At 43.7% G+C, this 20203-nt stretch overlaps 1 protein-coding gene across 1 annotated transcript; it reads right to left on the minus strand.

Moving 5' to 3' along the window:
* Nucleotides 1-3093: 3093 nt before the first annotated feature.
* Nucleotides 3094-13287, minus strand: LOC123233653 (guanine nucleotide-binding protein G(o) subunit alpha-like). Its single transcript, XM_044659715.1, has 3 exons — nt 13171-13287; nt 6925-7078; nt 3094-3281 (listed from the first exon to the last, which is right to left on the minus strand). The coding sequence occupies exons 1-3, from the start codon at nt 13285-13287 to the stop codon at nt 3094-3096; spliced, it is 459 nt and encodes a 152-aa protein (XP_044515650.1).
* Nucleotides 13288-20203: the final 6916 nt, after the last annotated feature.

The raw sequence follows: 20203 nt of genomic DNA on the forward strand, positions 1-20203 counted from the left end.
TAAGGAAAGGGAAGTAATACACACACACACACACACACACACACACACACACACACGTTTCATTTGAGCCTCTCAACAAGCCTGTGGGATAAGTACTACAGATATTACCAAGGTCCATTTTTACAAATAAGGGAAGTGAGACTAGAAGAGGTTAAGGGATAAGGGATTTGTTCAGGGTCACATAGTATCAGAGGTGATGTGATCTCACATTTTCCTGATTCCATTCCCAGCACTCTACCCATTATTATGCCACTCTACCTATGGTGGGATTTTCCTATTAAACTTGTTTGGTTTCTGGTACTACTAGGGCATGATGGGAAAACTTGGAAGAAGATGACTCCGTGCTTTAAACCCATTGCTGCCCAAGGACCAAGTTTAGGAGACCCAGAGAAAAATATTAAAAGCAGCTGTGAAACTTGATTTTTCCTAACCATGTTTGCTTGTTGTCTCCCTCTTCAAATGTGAGCTCCTTGGGGAAGAGATTTTCTGCCTTTTGTTTCATCCTCAGTCTTTTGCAGCATTACCTGGTAAATAGTAGGTGCTTAATAAATGCTTATATGTCTGAACAAGTTACGAATGGAAGAAATCCAAGCCAAATAATCAAGTCTCAAGAATACAGACAAACATTCTCTTTATTGAGCTACACATGAATTTTCCATTAGTCAGAGAAATAGACTGGCAGTGTGTAAGATAATCACAGAAACCTCACTGATTGGGAATAGAAAGGCTTAGAAAGACCCATGGGCTTTTTTTTCTTTTTTTTCCTTTTTTTTTTTTTTTAAAGTTTGAGTTTGTGTGTGTGTGTTTGTGTATTTTGTTTTGGTTGCTTCCTCTTTATTTGAAATGTCTGTGACTGGTTCTGTCGCAAAAGTTGTCGTAAAAGTGAAATTGTGAAGAGGTCCAGGGGTTTGGTTACTAATCAAAGTAGAAATGACAAAGGACATGAAAATGGCGGCTTTGATGTAAACACTACATTCGATTTTTTTAAAATTTTGTGTGTAGGATTTTTTTTTTCTGTTTTGTGGTGTTTTAAAAATTTTTTTGTGTTTTTAATTTTTGTTCTGTTTCTGCAGCACAAACATCTCCACATGAGAGAGAAAACACAATCCACTAAAACAAAGGAGGAAGAAGGAAGAACAGCACAAAAGAAAAGCATTCACTAGGAAGGTTAAGAACTTAAAAAAAGTTTAAAAATTAAAAAAAAAATGAAACCCCAAGACCCCCTAAAGAGCTTAGAAACCTGTCTTGGCATGTGATACACAGTATTCATCAGGACAAAAAAAAAAAGTCCTGATCAGAAAATTAAGAAAGGATGGGAGGGAAAATAGGGAGAGAGAAAATATAAACATCTGTCCTTGTTGACAGCTGCCAGCCTGTGAGCCCTGGGCTTTGCCTCTACAAACCTGCAGGGTGAGTGACAGGCGTGTATCTGCCTCAGGACCCGGGGGGGGGAAGGGGGGAGTAGGGAGGAGGTGGGCACTGGCTGGCAGCTGCTGCTGCCCAGGCTGGGGAGTGGGCAGTGTGGAAATTCTAGAAAATAACGGGATGGGGTGGAGGCTGAAGGGGAAGACAGTTTGTCCTTTCTTAGCTACAAAGCACAGGAGAGATGTTGAGGGGTGGGTGGGGGCCTTTTTTGTTTTGTTTTCCTTGGGCTTCTAAATGGAAAGACTTAGCTAAAACCAGATGCTACAGCATTCTACAGAGACACACAGCCATCCTTCCGGGCTCAGTACATTACACACGGACTTGAGAAAGAAAGGCCCTTTTCTTACAAAGGCCAAAAGGTCATGCTATCAGTGGATCAACGCCAACAGGAAAGAAAATCCGTGAAGCATTCTGGAGAGAGAGAGAGACAGGGGGTCCAGTCTGACCGTTTTCTTTCTTTTTTCTTAAGAAACAACAACAACAAAAGCAATGTTTGTACAACTTCTTAGCATGGGGTAGCAGCCAGGGATGGGGAGAAGGGGAGAACATCCCTGTCCGGAGGGAGGGGGCAGCGGAGAACAGGTGAGATGGGACAGACAGCACTGCAATTTGTAGGGTGCCCCCTCACAGGATTTAAAAATGAGGCTGAGGGGGTGGGAGGGGAGACCACCAAATCTCAGTTTCCTTTCTGTCCTTACTCCATAAGAACCTAGCTTGAGACTGGCCCTGAGGGGGCATCTTGTTTTCACCAGCAAAACTCTCACCTTACCCTGGGTAGCTTCCTAGCCCCTGCCCAAGGCCTCCTTTCAATTGGGTTTCTGCTTTATTTTTGCAAGAATATTTGAGCAGCGGTGCTGGGTGCCCCCATCCCATTGCTGGTGTCAAAAAGCAAACAAACACCGTCTCCCCCTTCCTCTGCTTTTAACTTGGGGAGATAATAAATAGCATTCCGTGAATGAAGAGCTGGCTGGGGGTTATGGAGAGCAATGGGAAACCGTCCTGCCAGGCCCTCTAAGAAATAAATAAATAAATAAATGTCCTAGAAGGAGTTTTTGTTATGTTGTTGGGGTTAGGGAGTGAGGAGGAGGAGGAGGAGGAGGAGGGGAATGTTAGGGTTTCTTTCACAGACTTTAGAAGACCTCACAAGAGTTAAAACCCAACTGACCCAGCTTCTGCCCCAGGAACGAGGAATATGGAATAGTTCCCTTCTTCCTCCCTCCCCTCAAAAGTATACTATTTTTTTTTAATCACATTACTTTGGAGGGGCCCATTGAAACTGTTAGGACAGATTCCAAAAACCATCACGGAGGGTTTAGAAGATTAACATCTTTGCTCTCTCTTTTCTTTTTTTCCCCCCCCGTCTTTTTGTGTGTTTCATCCCATTTTGCCAAAACCCCCTGGGGAAGGGCTTGATGCGCTATCACAAGGGGGTCAGTTCTGTCCGCAATTCTTTCTAAGACAAACTAAAAAGATTTTATATATATATTTATATATATATAATTTTCTGTTATGCCTTTTTAAATTTTATTTACCAACTTGCATTTGTTAGTGGTAGTGTGTGGGGTGTGTGTGTGTGTGTGTGTGTGTGTGTGTGTGTGTGTGTGTGTGTGAAGCTTTTCTGTGAGTGTTGGAATCATTACCAAATAAGTTGCTACACAGGACAAGAGGTCAGTATAAGCCGCATCCCCGGAGATTGTTGGCAATGATGATGTCAGTGACGGCGTCGAATACCACCTGGATGTTATTCGTGTCTGTGGCACAAGTCATGTGACAGTAAATTTCTTTGTTGGGTGAGCGGTTTTTGCTTTCAAATTGTGCTTGGATATAGGCGGCTGCGTCTTCATAGGTGTTGGGGCCTGCAGAAGAACAAGACGGAAGGGAAAGACTCAGGTTCAAGACCTCTTCAAGGGGAAGAGCAGAGGTCGCACTGATGGAGAGGATGGGAACGCGCAGAGAGCACCCGAGGACCCGCCCGTCCTGCAGCCAAGATGATGGCGTTTTGCCATCGAGGACTTTAAAGATGTTTTACATCTTCCTTAAGCTTTGCAGCACCCCCGTGAGGAAGGTCCTGCAGATATTATTTCTATTTTACAGATGAGAAAACTAAGACTCTGAGGTTAAGGGACTGGCCCAAGTCACACAGTTAATTACTGGCTGTGCTGGGAGTCGAAGGCAATTCTCCTGCCTCTAATCCAAAGCGCTTTCTATAAAAATACAAATGCCTTGCATGTGTAGTACCTTTCATTTTCCATTTTCCCCTGCTCAAAAGCCTCCAGTAAATTCCCATTTCTTAAACAGGTTCCAATTCTTTAGCTTGGCATTCTAATTTCTACACAAGGTAGCCCCACCACTCTTATCTATGCCCACCTCCCACACATGCTCTACTTTCCAGCCATGTTGGACTGATTATTCATTGTTTGCCCAATGGCCTCCAAGCTTTTCTGCTTTCATTTTTTTTTTTAAACTCATGCTGATTTCTTCCTCTTGGGATTCCCTCTTTCCTTTTCACTTATCAAAAATTTGCTTATCAAAAATCAAACCTAGGGGCAACTGGGTGGCTCAGTGGATTGAGAGCCAGACCTAGAGATAGGAGGTCCTGGGTTCAAATCCGGCCTCAGACACTTCCCAGCTGTGTGACCCTGGACAAGTCACTTAACCCCCATTGCCTAGCCCTTACCTCTCTTCTGCCTTGGAACCAATACATAGTATCAACTCTAAGATGGAAGGTGAGAGTTATAAAAAAAAATAAAAATTTAAAAAATAATCAAAATGAGCTCAGATCACTTTTTTCAAGAGGCCCTCACTGGTTTTCCTAGTGAGATAGTCCTCACTCCACAAAGGTTCGCTCTTGCCCTTGGTGCTTGTATTCCCCATTGTCTTCTGGTTATATGTGTACTTGATTTCTCTCTCCTACTAAGTCATAATTTCTTGAAGGCAAGGGCTGTCAGTCATATCTGCAGTCCCATCATTCCTAGTACAGGGCTCTGTCTGAGTACTGGGAACTCAAAGGATTGATTTGCCCCCAGTATCTCATTTGCCCTTCACACCAGCCTCATGAGGTTAACAGGGCAAGAGTTACTACCCTCATTTCACAGAAGAAATTTGGTCTCAGGAGAGGTGCAGTGACTCATCCCCAAGGTTACACAAAAGTCATTTTTGTATACAACTAAGGGCTAGAATCCAGGACCCTGGAACTCACCCACTGAGGCCCTTTCTCTAACATTAATACTGTCTTATCCAGACATCTTTCCTTACCAAGCTGCTAAGATAATCAGGCATACTTCATAGAAAGAGAACGGAAGTTAGCACAGGCAACCTAACCCTAATATATATCTTAGGCTATTTGGATCCTAGAACGGGGCTAGTCAACCCACGTCAATCCTAAGTAGACCCAAGAACCATCTCCCTACCCCCTTTTTCTTTAAAAAAAATTTTTTTTAACCCTTACCTTCCATCTTGGAATCAATACTATGTAGGCTAGGCAAAGGGGGACAAGTGACTTGCCCAGGGTCACACAGTTGGAAGTGTCTGAGGCCAGATTTGAACCTAGGACCTCCTGTCTCTAGGCCTGGCTCTCAATCCACTGAGCTACCCAGCTTCCCCCCAACCCCCTTTTCCTCAATAGCTCTCCATTTCTGATTTTGCTCCCATACAAATGGCTTCCTCTAATGAGAAACCAGACCACCAACTCCCCTCAGTCTGGTGATGCAATTCCAGACAAGTTTGTTGCTCAAGTTCATCTTCTGTGGGGCCCCATGTCGTGTTATGTCTCCCAGTGGGCACCATTTGCTTACTAATTGATTTGGGAGTTTCTGTGGCTCAGCTGGCCTCCTGGAGTTGTTTATAATGGTGATTGGTGGTGTATATAGTTCATGGAAGGCAGCATGGCCTTCCAGTGTGCCAATGGTGTTATGGTGACCCACATGAAAAGTGTTGAAGGACCCCCCTCCCCCCCACCGATGGCCACATTTCTCAAGGCACCGGTGAGCCCTTTGCCTGTTTTATTTTTTAGTTAGCATTAAGATGTCTCTGCTTGCCACTGCATCACCACCTATAAAAACTCACCATCACAAAAGCAACCCTTAGTTACAAAAACTGAAGATGGATGCCCCAAAGATGGGATGTACCTTTACATATAGCACGTCCTTAAAATGTTTATTGGATTGAATAGAAGTTGGGAAGGAAAGGTTGAAGTTAGTACCCTTGTGTGAAAGAGTGGAGAAGTCAGTCAATAGTTAAATTCTTATTATTATGCCTTTACAGTGAGCCAAGCACTGGTGGGAGAAGACATTTTTGAGAAATCTGTCCTCTTTTCCATGACTTCTCATTTGCTTGGACATCAGACCTTGGGAGAAGTGGACTATGTGAGTAAGGACTTTTGTCAGTCCAACTCAAGCATCACCTCCATAAAGCTTGGCCAGAATGGCCCAGCTCACCATGAGCTTTTCATTCTGCTTGAATCCTGAGCGTTTATGGCTCACTACACCCTGGCTGGTTTTCTTCTACATTATGTCTGCGCCAGTCTAGGCTTCAAGTTAGACTGCATACGCCTCAAGAATACGCCGCCTCCTTCAGGAAACTCAGGGCCATGACTACCTAAGGCAGAGGGTTGGTTTAGACTGTCCATAAAGGCTGGGAGGTTTCTTCAGCTTCCAGAATCCATTCTGGTGTCAGGCGTGTGTGCAGTGAAGACAAGCAGACAAATGAAGAGTGAGGTGGAGATGGAGAGGACTCAGAAAAGTTGAATTTGATATGGGATGTAACATCCATGATCTTAAGTGGGGTGAAACTGCCTCACAGAATTCCACATGATCTTAAGTGGGGTGATACTGTCTCACAGAATTCCTCCCCACCTAAGGTGGAGATGGAGAAGACTCAGAAAAGTTGAATTTGAAATGGGAAGTAACATCCATGATCTTAAGTGGGGTGAAACTGCCTCAGAGGCAGTTTCACCCCACTTAAGATCATGTGGAATTCTGTGAGGCAGTTTCACCCCACTTAAGATCATGTGGAATTCTGTGAAGCAGTTCCACCCCACTTAAGATCATGGATGTTACAGGGAAGAGACTTGAGGAAGGAGAGGACAAAGCCAAAGGTGTGGTGATGAGTGCAAGAGCTGTGGGTGGGAATGGGTGAAAAGATTCATTTATACAGGAAGAACGACTGAGGGAGAGTATGAGATGTGAGATGAAAATAAGAAAGGAACTGAACAAACCCTGTCTGAAGGATGAACTGAGGAATGGCTAATGCACTCTGTCCCTGTTTCTAGTTTAAGGGCGTAGGAATGAGCCTCTACTTGGGACATTCTTTGGGACGTTGGGGACAGAACTTGCCTCGGGGGTCTTTCCCAAGCTCCGACATCTATCCCTGGACCCGAGTTCTCTCAGGGCACTTTCTCCCTGGGTAGCGTTCCTCACTGTCGTAGTGGCAGCATTAGGGTGTCTGTCTCCTCTGACTTCCTGGCCCCGGGAACCAAACTAGGGGCGCCGTGACACCTACCTGTGTATTCAGGGAAGCAGATGGTCAGAGGTGACTTCTTGATCTTCTCAGCAAAGAGATCTTTCTTGTTGAGGAAGAGAATGATGGAGGTATCGATGAAGAACTTGTTGTTACAGATGGAGTCGAAGAGCATGAGGGACTCGTGCATGCGGTTCTGTCACCCCAGAGCAGGTTTGGCAAAAAGAAAGCAAGACAGAAAGCAACAGACAGACATGGAGGACAGGAGAAAAGAGAGGAGAGAATTAGGTTGGAGAGAGAAGACCTAGGCTTGGCCATAGCAATTAGATACACTGTGGGAAGCCAATAAGAGAATAGATAAAAATCTGAGACTCCTCTTAACTCCTTTTCTGATCCACACCTTTCCTTATTGAAAAAGCTTTAACTCTTAGCAAACCAATAGTCAAGAGGTTAACATTCTTTCCCTTTGGTCAGAAATGCAGCCACTTGGCAACCCAAGGCCAAAACCTTTTAGTTTAGCAGGGGCATTTTGCCCTGGAGAAAAGTATTCTCAGACTTAGCTTGTTGATAATCACGCAGCTGAAGGTCCAGCCTGGTTCTTATCTTCATCTTGAAGTTTCTGAGGTTTCTGTGTGTTGTCTAAACTAATTGCAATGTCTACGAAGCTGTAAAACTCTCTCTGTGCTTGAGGGTGAAAGGGAGTTTGAATTTTCATATATAATAAACTTGTGACTCAATGGCACTTCGGAGAAGCAGCTATGAGTTAACAGCCAGGATCGTCTCCTGTGTCCCGTTATTTTCTTATCAACTAAGTCGTCCTCATCAGATTATGTGGAGATGACAGATAGATCTCGACAATACACCAGCTTAACAACTCGACTACCCTACAAAACCTTGGGGTCAAGGCACATCGGATGGCACTGGACTGGGCGCTTAGGCCAAACTTCAGAACCCCACCCGAACCAGAGCAGTTGGCATTTGCATGATGCTTTTAAATCCAAGGTGCCTTCCATTCATTACAATCTTATTTGCTTCTAAGAACAACTTTGTGGTTCTCAGGTAACAGATGAGGAAACTGTGGCCTGGAGAGACTGAGGGCACACAACTGGTTAAGACCCAAGCATGGACATAGATCTTGGGTTTAATCCAGAATTTTTTCTACCAGGTCATGCTTCTCTTAGGAGGGCAAAATACAGGACTCTCCCCACTTCTGATTCTGATAATAATCATCGTAATCACTAATACCCGACGTTTCATCAGTGCCTGATGGGTTACAGAGTGCTATACATATGCTCTTTCATTGGAACCCCACATCGGAGTGAGTCCCCCTCCCTGAGTCCCACCAGTGCCTCCCAGGAAGACAGAATTACAGAGCTGGAAGAGTCTCTGGGAGTCTGTGCCAGCTCCTCCTGGGAATGACTTTCACATCTGCCTCTTTTTTTCCAAAATGTCTTCCTCACCGTCAGTCAACAAATATTTATTAAGCATCGTCTGCATATCAGGCACCATGCTGAATACTGAGGATACAAAGGCTGCTCCCCAGCTTCTCGCAGTTTAATGGGGGAGACCATCCACCAACAACTATGTACAGATAGACAGGCTAACTAGGAGATGACCAACAGAGGGAAGACGCCAGAAGCAAGGCAGATCTGGAAAAACTTTCTTGTAGGAGGCAGGATTTTAGCTGGAATTTGAAAGAAGCCTCAGGAGGTAGAAGGGAGAGCACTGGAGATGTGGGACCCAGAGAGAATGTCTGGTGCGCAGGGACATGGCGTGTCTAGTATGGGAAACAGCCGGGAGGCCAGTGCCATTGACCTGCAGCATGAGGAAAGCATAACAAGACTGGAAAGGTGAGAAGGGTCCCCTTATGCCCTTGAACCCCATACAGAAGCTCCTTTCCTTTTCATAAGAAGAATAGCCGATGTTGGCATATTGCCTCGAGGTTTGCAAAGTACTTTGTAGATATTATTTTCCTTTGATTCTCAAGCCAATACCTCTAAGCAAGCTCTATTGTTACACCCCCCCCCCATTTTCCAGATGAGGAAACTGAGGCCCAGGGAGATCAGATAACTTCCATAATGCCAGAAGTGGGAACTAAACCTAGGTCTCTTCCAAATGCAGGTCCTACCACTGTATCACTCCGCCTGTCCTAGCCAATCAGTTGGCTCATCACCAAGCATTTATGAAGTGTTTGCTATGTGCCAGGCACTATGCTAAACACTGGGGCTGCAAAGGTAAAAGTCAGTCTCTGCCCTCAGGGAGCTTATAATTGAATTATATAGATCACATATATTATTGTTATATAGTATCTTTTATATATAAATATATGAATAAAACAATACATATATCTATTATATAATAATCTATATTATGTAGATCATATTATTGTTATATAATATAGAAATAAAATAATAAATGTTATATAGCTATTATATAATAATATATAATGCATGTAATATATTATTATATAATAATTATACAACAGATACATGATTATATCACATGTATTATTTGTTATATATCATATTTATATTAATATTAATTATGTATTATATAGACAACATGATTGTTATTATATAATATGTAAATATATTAATCAAATAATTTAAAATATATCTATATCTTTTATATAATGATCTATCTTATATAGATCACATGTTATTGTTATATGTAGAAATAAAATAATAAATGTTATGTAGCTATTATATAATAACATATAATAACATATTATATATTATATAATAATTATACAATAGACACATGATTATATCACATGTATTATTTATGTTATATATCATATTTATATTACATATTATATATCACATATAGATATGTATCAATAATTTAATTTCAACTTAGCTACATTTATAAATGTGTGTGTATTCATATGACTATATTGTATATATAATATAGATACAGAATAAGCACAAGTTAGTTTGGGAAGGGTGGGCACTAGCAGATTGGGGGGTCAGGAAAGGCTTCATGTAGATGGTGATGCTTGAGCTAAAGTCTTTTTTTTTTTTACCCTTATCTTCTGACTTAGAATCACTACTGTGTATTGGTTCCATGGCAGAAGAGTGTTAAGAACTAAGCAATGGGGGTTAAGTGACTTGCCCAGGGTCACACAGCTGGGAAGTGTCTGGGGTTTGATGTGAACCCAGGATCTCCAGTCTCCAGGCCTGGCTCTCAGTTGACTGAGCTACCCCAGCTTCCCCTCTATGAATATATATATATATAAATTCAGAATCTTACATTTTATTTTGGATTGATAAGCATATTCCCTTTATTTTTTGGACTGACTGGTGCTATGATTTCACAACTTGCATAGCTGTGAGCTATGAGTGAAGCTGTGAGAAAAGGGGATATTTCCTCTGCTTCTGCCAGTACAAATGAACACTTCGGCTTCCTGAGCCACTCAGAGCTTAAAGGGGCTGCCCAGTCTATGTGAGAGGCAAGCTTGAGGTCAGGCCTGCCTTCTCTAAGGCCACGTCTCTCCACTCCATCACATTTACAGAAATCATAACTGGGTTCCTGCTATTTCAATCTTGGTGGCAAAGCCCCCAACCCAACTTCAGCCACGAGGTAAAGCCTGCAAGCCTAGGAAGTTTCTATAGTGTCAGGCCCAAGGGGATATCTGACATGCGGTAGTGCACTGCCTATGTGCAAGCTACAAGAAGACGGTGTGGGATGGGGAAAGATGGCTGGACCTAGAGGCAAAATCCTACCTCAGATAGCTGCGCGACCCTGAGCAAATCACTTAACCACTGCCTGCCTCAGTTTCCTCATCTGCAAAATGAAGATAATAATAGTACCCTGCCTTCCTGGGTGGTAAGGACAATGAGTTACCATGAGCAAAGTGCTTTGCAGACTTCAAAGTGCTAAATAAAAGCAAAGTGTTATTATTAGACACAAAATTATAGGGGTTTTTGTTTTTTTTATTTTTACTTCAGCAAAATGAGACTAAATTTTAGCCTCGAGAAACATTTGCATACTACAAGCTACGTGGAGGGGGAAAATGTGATTTATGAACATTACAAAATACAAAATAAGCATTTTCCAAAGCTACGAGGATGACATCCTCAAATACCAATTTCTCCTGAAGACGTTCAAAAAAATTTCAGATGGACTTTGATGAAAAAAAGAAAAGAAAAACTTATGATCCAGAAACCCTTCATCTATTGCTGCTTTTGTACCATCAGCATCATTCCAAAGAATTGCATAATTAACAGAGCAGTAACTAGGGAAAGTCAATCAAGGCTTTGCCCCAAGATGCCAGATGTAGAGGGCACTGGAAACATCACAGAAATAACAGAATTTAGCAAGAAGAGCTATTTAAAATTGGAAGCTACCAGAGAACCTCTCTCCCCCTTTCATTCCATCATCAACACTTTGAGGCCACCAGCTTCCATGCTTATACACTGAAATTTAGATAGGATTGTCCCACTGGTAGTTTGTGCTAGCCCAGGTATAGACATTCTTCCTTTGGGCCTTGACAATTAGCATCCATAGATAAAGAAACACTATAAGCAGGGAGAGAAAATATTCTGAATGAAAAGCAGCATGATGCAATCTAAAGAGCTCTGGACTTGGAATCAGGAGGAGGCCTGAATTCAAATCTTGGCTCTAAGACTCTGATGCCCCAACCTCAGCCCCTTCATCTGCAAAACACAAATGAAAACAATAACTATCCACCACTGGGGCTGGGGAGAGGAAAGTGCCCAGAAAACCATTATGAACTATACACAACTGAGCTGCATTATGATTTGTTCATGAGTTGATACCAATAACAGCAAAAAAAAGTCAAACTTATCTAAGAGCAATGCCTGAAAATACAGCCTGGCAGTAAATTTCTGATTTACTGAGATGACCATACCATTTCCTCTCCCTAAGTCTTTATTCTGATGCCTCATTGTGGCATGGAGTTGGCCCTGGATTCTCATTTCAATTCATTTCATGAGTCCTTGTTCTAGACAAGGTATTGGAGACATATAAAGATGAGAGAGAAAGAGAAAGAGAGAGAGAGAGAGAGAGAAAGGAAGAAAGAAAGAAGAAGGAAGGAAAAAGAAAAGAAAGAAGGAAGAAAAGAAAGAGGGAAAGAAAAAGAGAAGGAAAGAAAAGAAGGGAAAGAAAGGAAGAGAAAGAAACAAGAAAGAAAGGAAGATGAAAAGAAAGAAAGCAGAAAAGAAAGAGGGAAAGGAAAAGAGNAAAAAAGAAAGAAAGGAAGGAGGGAAGGAAGGAAGGAAGGAAGGAAGGAAGGAAGGAAGGAAGGAAGAAAAAAGAAAGAAAGAAAAAAGAAAGGAAGGAAGGAAGGAAGGAAGAAAAAAGAAAGAAAAAAGAAAGGAAGGAAGGAAGGAAGGAAGAAAGAAAGTTATTGCCCTCAAGGAACTAGAGAGAATGCAAAGATAAATATGGCATAATTCAAAGAAGCAGGAGCAACTAGAAAAACTGGGAGAGCCTTTGCATTGAAGATGGTCCCTGATCTGAACCTTAAGACAAACTAGAGATTCTAAAGACCAGAAGGGAAGAAGCAGAACATTCCAAGTAAAAGGGACAGCCAGGTCAAAGGCACAGAAACTAGGGATAGCGTGTCTAGTTTGAGAAGTAACTATTAAGTGTATCTGGCTAAAATTTAGAATGAGGAGGAGTAATACCAAATAATCTAGAAAGGTAGACTAGAGTCACATTGAGTTGAGGAAAGTTAAATTCTAGGTTGAGGAATTTTGTATTCTGAAATACAAAAGATTTTCAAGGAAGAGAAGTCACAACTAGCTCTAAAAGACTTCTGCCAATTGTTCCTTTGGCTAATTGTTTGCACATTTACCTTATTGCCCCAATAATCAGGGAAATGACATTATCTTGCCCATGTCCTTATTGGCCAACACTAGCTTATGGAGAAGCATATTATGCTCTCAACTACCCCTATAGTGCCATTTCATTTGATATTTGGCATTGCTGTAGAATCACTAACAAATGGTAGCCTCCATTTGCTCCATAGACCAATTCAGAAAACCCATATCTTCTTATTACCTTTCTAGATTTACTAGTAAATTATACTCTCGACTTCTCTGAAAGGGTGCCTCAGTAATTTGCCTGAGCCCATTAATCTAATGGCATGGCCTCATACATTGATGACTCGTTTGCTGATGGAACCCATTCAGGAAATGAGGCCTGAGGACCACACCTTAGAAGGTAAAGTATCTAATCAAATGGAACACAGAGAGGAATTTCATAATTTCACCAGGTTGCTTTCTGCTTAAATATGGAACACTGAGCAAAATCAGTATCTACCTTGTAGAGGCTAAAAAACACGGAGGATCTGGGCTCTTTCCCCATCCCACAGAAAAGCCCCAATCCATGCGCCTTATCGAGCACACAGTGCTGCTCCAAACCTCCAATGCTGACCATCTGGAGACCCAAAGGTGAGGGACTGATGTCCAGTTCAGATCTGCTCAGTTTGCTGGAGCTTTTAGCAAGGGACCTCACCAGGGCACATATGCCAGAAGAATCAATGCAGGAAGCAACCTCATCAAATCCAGTCTCTCTGTTCACAGTATTTCAACCAACGTTATTGGAAGTCAACTGGGCTTGGACCCCAGGGACTTCACTTAATTCTCTGGACACCCCTGTGTGACGACAGCTTGGGATCATAATGCTAGAGCCGCCATGCCAGTGGGATTGGATGTTAGAAAGAGCTTGGGGCTTCCACTGCACATGGGATAACCCTGCTCCAAAAGTCTTTCCATTTCTTCATGACTGGAAGGCGCCAACATGGGCTGCCTCAAGTTCAGAATCCAAGCTGCCATTTTTGAGTAGGCTCTAGCTTCAATTCTAAACCTCTGGATACCTGTATTTATATTGCAGGCCTCTCTAGAGACAGGGCAGAAGTTATCTTTAAGTTATAGTACTTAGTCCCTTGGGTCCTTGTGCTTGGGACTAGGGAAGGTCCAAAGTAGGGAACGGGAGAGAGCTGACGTTTGAGGAGATGGAGATCTCCAGCAAGACCAACCGAAAGGTAGACAGAGAAGACAGACACGGGTCTAGCATTTTCCTGCACGTATAGTCAGGTATAAATAAACACAGAACATTTAAAAAGCAAGGCTTTATAGTTACTGGTTTTCAAAGAAACTCAATCATCTCACCAGTTCATTTCTCATTCAGCAGGTGCACATCCTTAGACCACTGAAATAAAAATAAAGTGGATTTCTTCATAACAACATCCCATCCTGAGTCCAAAGTTAGGCCAAGATATTCAGCTAAGCTAGGGAGGGCTTTTTATCCCAAATCATGGCTGCCTAAATGAGGACAGTAACAACCCCCTACCACCCCTAGGCAGAACATTTTGATTATAAAACAATTAAAACTCCACAGTATTTCAGCATCATTATTTCATTTAATCCTCACAACATCCCTGTGAGGTAGGGAGAAAACATATTAATGATGGTACTCCATGGAATCGTGGGGAAGAGACTGTAGATTCTTTAAGGCGTATCCTACCAAGCTGGGGAGACTCCAACAACTGGACATCCCAGCTGTGTGACCGTCATCCCAGCTGGAGAGGCCCATCCTCGGAAGGCCAGTCACCAAGCGATGGCTCCTTTGGGCCGCAGCCACGAGGGACTCTGCCGAGGTGTGGAGGTTGTTATGATCTCCGTTGGTGGAAAAAGTACCCACGTTGATGAAATCACAGCTTCTTCAACTAAAAAGATGATAGATGAAGAATCTGAGGCCCAAAGATGCTAAGCGGCTCACCTAAGGTCACACAACTATTTGTTGAGCAGAGTCACCTGGACACACCAGGTTTTGTCTCCTAGGCCAGTTTTTTCTTTTGACTCTCCAGCCGCCGCTCCCAGTCTTGATTCCTCCAGGATGAGGAGACGCTGAATGGACCGGGCATCTCAGCAGGGAGACCCTGGGGGAGCCTCCCTGAGATCAGACTGTGTTGGAGAAGAGAAGGAGATGTGGGAAGGGGGAGCACAAAGACACATGATCACGCTAGGAAAGAGCTGGCACTTTATTAACATGTGGGGACTAATAAATACATTACGGACAGCCAATAAATTATTACAGTAACTAAGGATTTATTAAACCGAGTCACTCTTCTTACAAAATTACAGTTAATACAGCTTGGGCAGGGGGCTGGCGGGAGAGGACAAGACTGAAGCCAAGGGAGAAGGCTTTGCCAAAGAATGAGAGAGACACCGGGAGGGAAACTCGATCAGCTGGGTGGAATTTTGTGTTGCTGCTGGGAAGATGGACTGTGTCTACTCAGTCCACTGACTGAGTGTAGAAGGCCAGGGGGAGGAAAATAAGTGCAAGAAGCTGAGGGCAAGATGGTGGGAACTCTCCCTCTGGACACACTAGAGTTATTATTGCACTATTGAGCAGGGGAGAAGGAGAAAAGTAAGGAGGAAAGACCAGATTGAGAGCAGACCTTCAAGAAAGAGAGCGATGGAGAGTGGAAGGGGGGCAGGGAGGAGTTAGGAAGAAAACGGAGTCACGGGTTAATGGAACTACCAACCCTGGCTGAGAAAAGTGAAGGAGACTAGATTAAGGCTGATCTTGGTGAGAGGGTAGGAGAGAACCGCTCCCTCTTAGAGGAAACCCTCTCCTGGCCTCATCCTTTCTTTTCTTTTATTCATTGTAAGGCTAGGATTAGTGTACAAAACAGGCCAAGAGAAAAGCTTCGAGCTTTGGAATACATTTTGATTCCTATTTCCCTGCCTCCTCTAGGGTTTTAGAGCCCTTCAATTGGTTCCTTTTGTGAGGTGGAAACTGTTCTAACAGGTAAGGACTATCCAAAGGGGGAGACTTGTATAGCAAGGAATCCCCAAGTACATTTATTTATTTATTTAAATCCCTTACCTTCCATCTTAGAATTAATACTAAGCATCCCCTCTAAGGCAAAAGGCAAAGGCTAGACAATTGGGGTCAAGCAACTTGCCCCAGGTTTTACAGCTAGTGAGTATCTGAGGCCAGATTTGAACCTGGCACCTCCCATCTCCAGGCCTGACTCTCCATCCACTGAGCCACCCAGCTAGCCCTCAAGTCTGGTCATTAAGTAGACTCCTAATTCTTGTCTAGAGGCAGGGAGGCAATGACTATATGCCAAGGAGCAACTAGAAACTCAGTTTCTTGGATATGCTAACAAGGCTAAGCCTTTGTTTCTCATCCACATCCTTCCTTTTCAGTTGTTCTTTCTAGGGTCCAATTCCTCTTAGACTACAGTTTTCTCCTTTCCAGTGGATGATCAACTCCTTCAAAGGCCCCAGCGCAGAAAAACAGGTGGCCTGGGGACCCGATGTGCTTGCTAAAGTCCATTTTACATACTTAGGATCCACTCTGTCCCTGCAAGAATCCAAAGCAATTCTGCAACACTCTCTCCCACCCCGCGACTTTGCATTTGGATTCTGAATTTCTTGGGTTGGCTTCTTGTCCTCCTGTGAGACCGGGGTGTGGGCTGGAGGATTCTTAGTTTATGAAGAACCAGAAAAGTAAAGAAATAGCAGGAAGGCTAGACCTCCAACTCTGTTTTTTCCTGCTTCCTCAAAAAGATGTGGGGGCCTAGAGTTATTTAGCCTGAAAGAAAGAAGACAAGGAGTGACTTCATAATAATATTCATGGAAATGATGGGTTATTTCTGGAACCTGCTAACCAACTTAGCAGCAAAGAATAAGAGGAAATGGACAGCAGCAAGGAGGTAGAACTACCTCATTGTACTTGGAACCTCTGAAATCACTAACCTTGAAGATCTCCAAAACCTATTTTGGATGACTTAGGAAGTAAACGTTGAGGAGGCTGTAGGAGACCACTTTGGGGGTCCTCCTTGTTAAGGGATTCTCCATTCTATTATTAGACAATTTTAGAAGTTATCAGGTCACTCAGCATTAATAAGAGGGGCTAGCTTCAAGGCTGATGCGTTTCCTGAATTTTAGGGGATCCAGAGCGGTCATGGGGCTCCCACTGACCCTAATGAGAATCAACAGCCATCTCTCAGGTGTGCTCCCTAAATGGCCAAGGCCTGGATAAGCAGCGGTAATGGGGAGGACAGAAGAAAGATGAATCTGTTCTCTAACAGAACGGGAGCTTCTAGATCTTCCCCCAAGCTCAGTTAACCGTCTCGCACTGTGAAACACGGCTGCCCGCCGGTATAGGTGGATGAGGAACATCAAAGAGAATTTGCCCCAAACTGAAAGCAGCCACACGACTGACTTACAGTGCAGGGTTGGGGGTGGCTCGAGGGGACCTTTTCAGCTGGATTGGCATATTGAAAGGCAAGAAGAGGAGGTCAAATTGGCTCATCCCCTTAGATGAGAAGAGAAGAAAGGGTGCCTGGGGCCCCTCGAGGTGAGGTACAGCCAGCTCTTGCTCTCTCCCAAGGATTCTGCCCTTTGCTCACAAACTGGACTTGTCCAAAAAGTGACGTGCGGACAGAGAGAAAGGATCCTGACAGAGCTAGGGTCACCGGGAGAGGCGGCGCTCCTAGAAACCTTCACAAACTGCAGGTCGATTGCATTCCTCAGCTTCCGCCTTCCTTTCACTGCCTTTCCACCCCTCGCCTGCCAGCTCCCAAAGATTTACCTATTCTATCCCCTCTGCAAGGCTAGACAACTACCCCAAGCTTACTGATTTCTGGGGCTAATTTGGTTTTCATCCCCAGTGCCGAAGACTCGATTCCCAAAAGCCCTGAAAGTGGGCCTGGTGTCCCCAAGGAGTTCAGTTCACCCCTGGACCCCCCATTTCATAGCTTTGGGGAATCTCTCAGCTTAGAGCTCAGGTGCCACTCACTCAACACTCCCGGCAGAAAACTAACCTCCTCCCACAGGCTTTAAGAGCAATGTGGCCAGGAGAAGCTGATTTTATTTTATTTTATTTTATCTTTAACTTTTATTTATTTGTTTTTTGAAACCCTTACCTTCCATCTTGGAGTCAATACTGTGTATTGGCTCCAAGGCAGAAGAGTGGTAAGGGTAGGCAATGGGGGTTAAGTGACTTGCCCAGGGTTACACAGCTGGGAAGTGTCTGAGTCCAGATTTGAACCCAGGACCTCCCATATCTAGGCTTGGCTCTCAATCCACTGAGCCACCCAGCTGCCCCCAGAAGCTGATTTTAAAAGTGGTTGGTCCTGCCTATTTTCCTGTCTGGGTCATGGGTGGGAAAGTGAGGGGTAAGAGGTGAGAGTAGCCCAATAAGACGTTAGATTCCAATTTAGAAAGATGTTTTCAAGATATTGATAAAGACATCCAAATCCCTTCCCACTCATGACAACCAGGTGAATCTCCCAGTTCCTTCTAGGTGTTTAACAGCTGTCAGATCACCTGGCTTTGTTTCCCATCACACAAACACTCCACCCCCTCCCCCCCCAAAAAAAGAAGTATGCACAACACACTTTTAGTTTTGATCTGCCTTATAAACATTTTTCCAACACTTTCTTAAGTCAAAACAATCAACAAAACAATAAATGGAGCCTGATATTTGCATTTGCCAGGTAAATGCTCATTCTAAAACTGTAACAATCGTTTTGCTGGTATGAATCGGCTCCAGTACACGTCCGTCTTTTGCCCTGTTCTCTCACCTTTCTCCCTCCCAAACAATAGCGCTTCGATCAAACATTCCTAAAGGAAACCCGCACAGATGAGCCGGCATTCCTGGGCCAAGGAACTTGATCACAACCAACCAGTGCCAACCTTTAGAGGTTACCTACTTCAAACCTTTCTTTATCAGCTGAGAAAACAGAGGCACAGGGAATCAAGGGACTTGGCCTCAGAGTTAGTGTGTATTGAAATCTCATAGGAACATAGATCTATAGTCAGAAAGGATCTCTTTGTTCAAAGAGTTTGCCCCCTTACTCAATGGATGAAGTTCAAAGAGGTTGTGACTATTCCATGGCCACCCAAGGAGTAGACCTCAGAGATGGGGGTTTGGACTCTGGTCCTCTTACTCTAGATCCAGAACACTTTTGACTGGAGATGCTTCTTCTCTAATTCCATGTTAGGGGCCAAGTAGATCCAACAGATGGAGAGCTATCTGATGTCATGGGTCATAGAATCATTGACCTAGAGATGGAAGGGGCCTTAAGATATTTTCTAGACCAGTGATTCCCAAAGTGGGCGCCACTGCCCCCTGGTGAGTGCTGCAGTGATGATCCAGGGGGGTGGTAATGGCCACAGGTGTATTTATCTTTCCTATTAATTGCTATTAAAATTTTAAAAAAAATAATTTCCAGGGGGGGCTAAGTAATTTTTTTCTGGAAAGGGGGCGGTAGGCTAAAAAAGTTTAGGAACCATTGTTCTAGACTAACCCCCTCATTTAACAAAAGAGAAAACTGAGCCCCCCTCCCAAGTGTAATGAATTCCTGAGGAATTCCACTAACAAGGGTATACTACTAAATGTTTAACAATCAGCCCTTCAGTTTTAGAAAATGTTCACAAGACACACTTTTAAGTTTAATGGGAATAATCTACATTTTCTCCATCACTTTCTCAAGTCTAGACAATCAATAGAAAAATAAATCAAGCCTTGATTTGTAGCATTTGCAGATTTCTGAGGCGTGACTCTCCCAATGAAAATTTCACAATCTTGTAGTACCTGAATTCAGCACACCACCGACTTCAAAGGTCTCCCTGACCAAAAAATAGTCCCCTTATCCTACTAGCCTATGTGGGACCTGAAATGCCACCATTAGAGAATCATTCCTTCAGTTAGGCAAGAATGGGCCTCTCTTCTGAAAACCACCAATCCCCACAGGAGGGGGAGCAGCCTGGAACTGTTTACCCCTTCAGGGGGAGTGAGAGTAACACAGGATAAATCTTGACTTTTGTTGTTCAGCCCCCGAACCAGAGCAGGGGGAGTGGTGGCTCATCTGTCTTCATCAAATGTCATCATGACATTGGGAGGACCCCATGCCACTAACTATCAGGCGTTAGGGGAGCCCCCAGCACAGACCATTGGGGAATACTGGCTCCGGGGACAGGCCCACACGGGGTTCTTCGGTTCTTGTGATTACACTGATTTTGACGACAGAAATAACCGAGCACCACTGTCATTATTCCTTCCAGGCCAGAGTATGTAATTACACCGTCTGTGGTGAGGGGGGTAATTACTGAGTTATTAAGGGGGTGTTTGTGTCCTGGGAAACAAAGCCAGGCTATCTGACAGGCACTAGACAGCTTTTCCTACGAGAGCTTGGGCTGGGGGGTGGCCCAGGAGTAGAGGGGAAGTGGGGGTGTCATGGGAGTGATAACAGGAAGAAATGAAAAGACTCTAGATCACAGGAAGGAGGGCCCATAGAGACCATCGGACCCAAACACATTTTTCCAGGTGA

Source organism: Gracilinanus agilis, chromosome 2 (genome assembly GCF_016433145.1).
Source record: "Gracilinanus agilis isolate LMUSP501 chromosome 2, AgileGrace, whole genome shotgun sequence".
In the NCBI taxonomy this organism is placed as follows: Eukaryota; Metazoa; Chordata; class Mammalia; order Didelphimorphia; family Didelphidae; genus Gracilinanus; species Gracilinanus agilis.

Excerpts from the sequence above, each read along its gene's own strand:
- LOC123233653 (XM_044659715.1), bottom strand. The coding sequence starts at position 13,287 with ATGGTCAGCATTGGAGGTTTGGAGCAGCACTGTGTGCTCGATAAGGCG. Across the intron at positions 7,079-13,170 it reads TGTTTTTTAGCCTCTACAAG|AACCGCATGCACGAGTCCCT; the intron begins GTAGATACTGAT and ends CTGGGGTGACAG. Across the intron at positions 3,282-6,924 it reads CTGCTTCCCTGAATACACAG|GCCCCAACACCTATGAAGAC; the intron begins GTAGGTGTCACG and ends GTTCTTCTGCAG.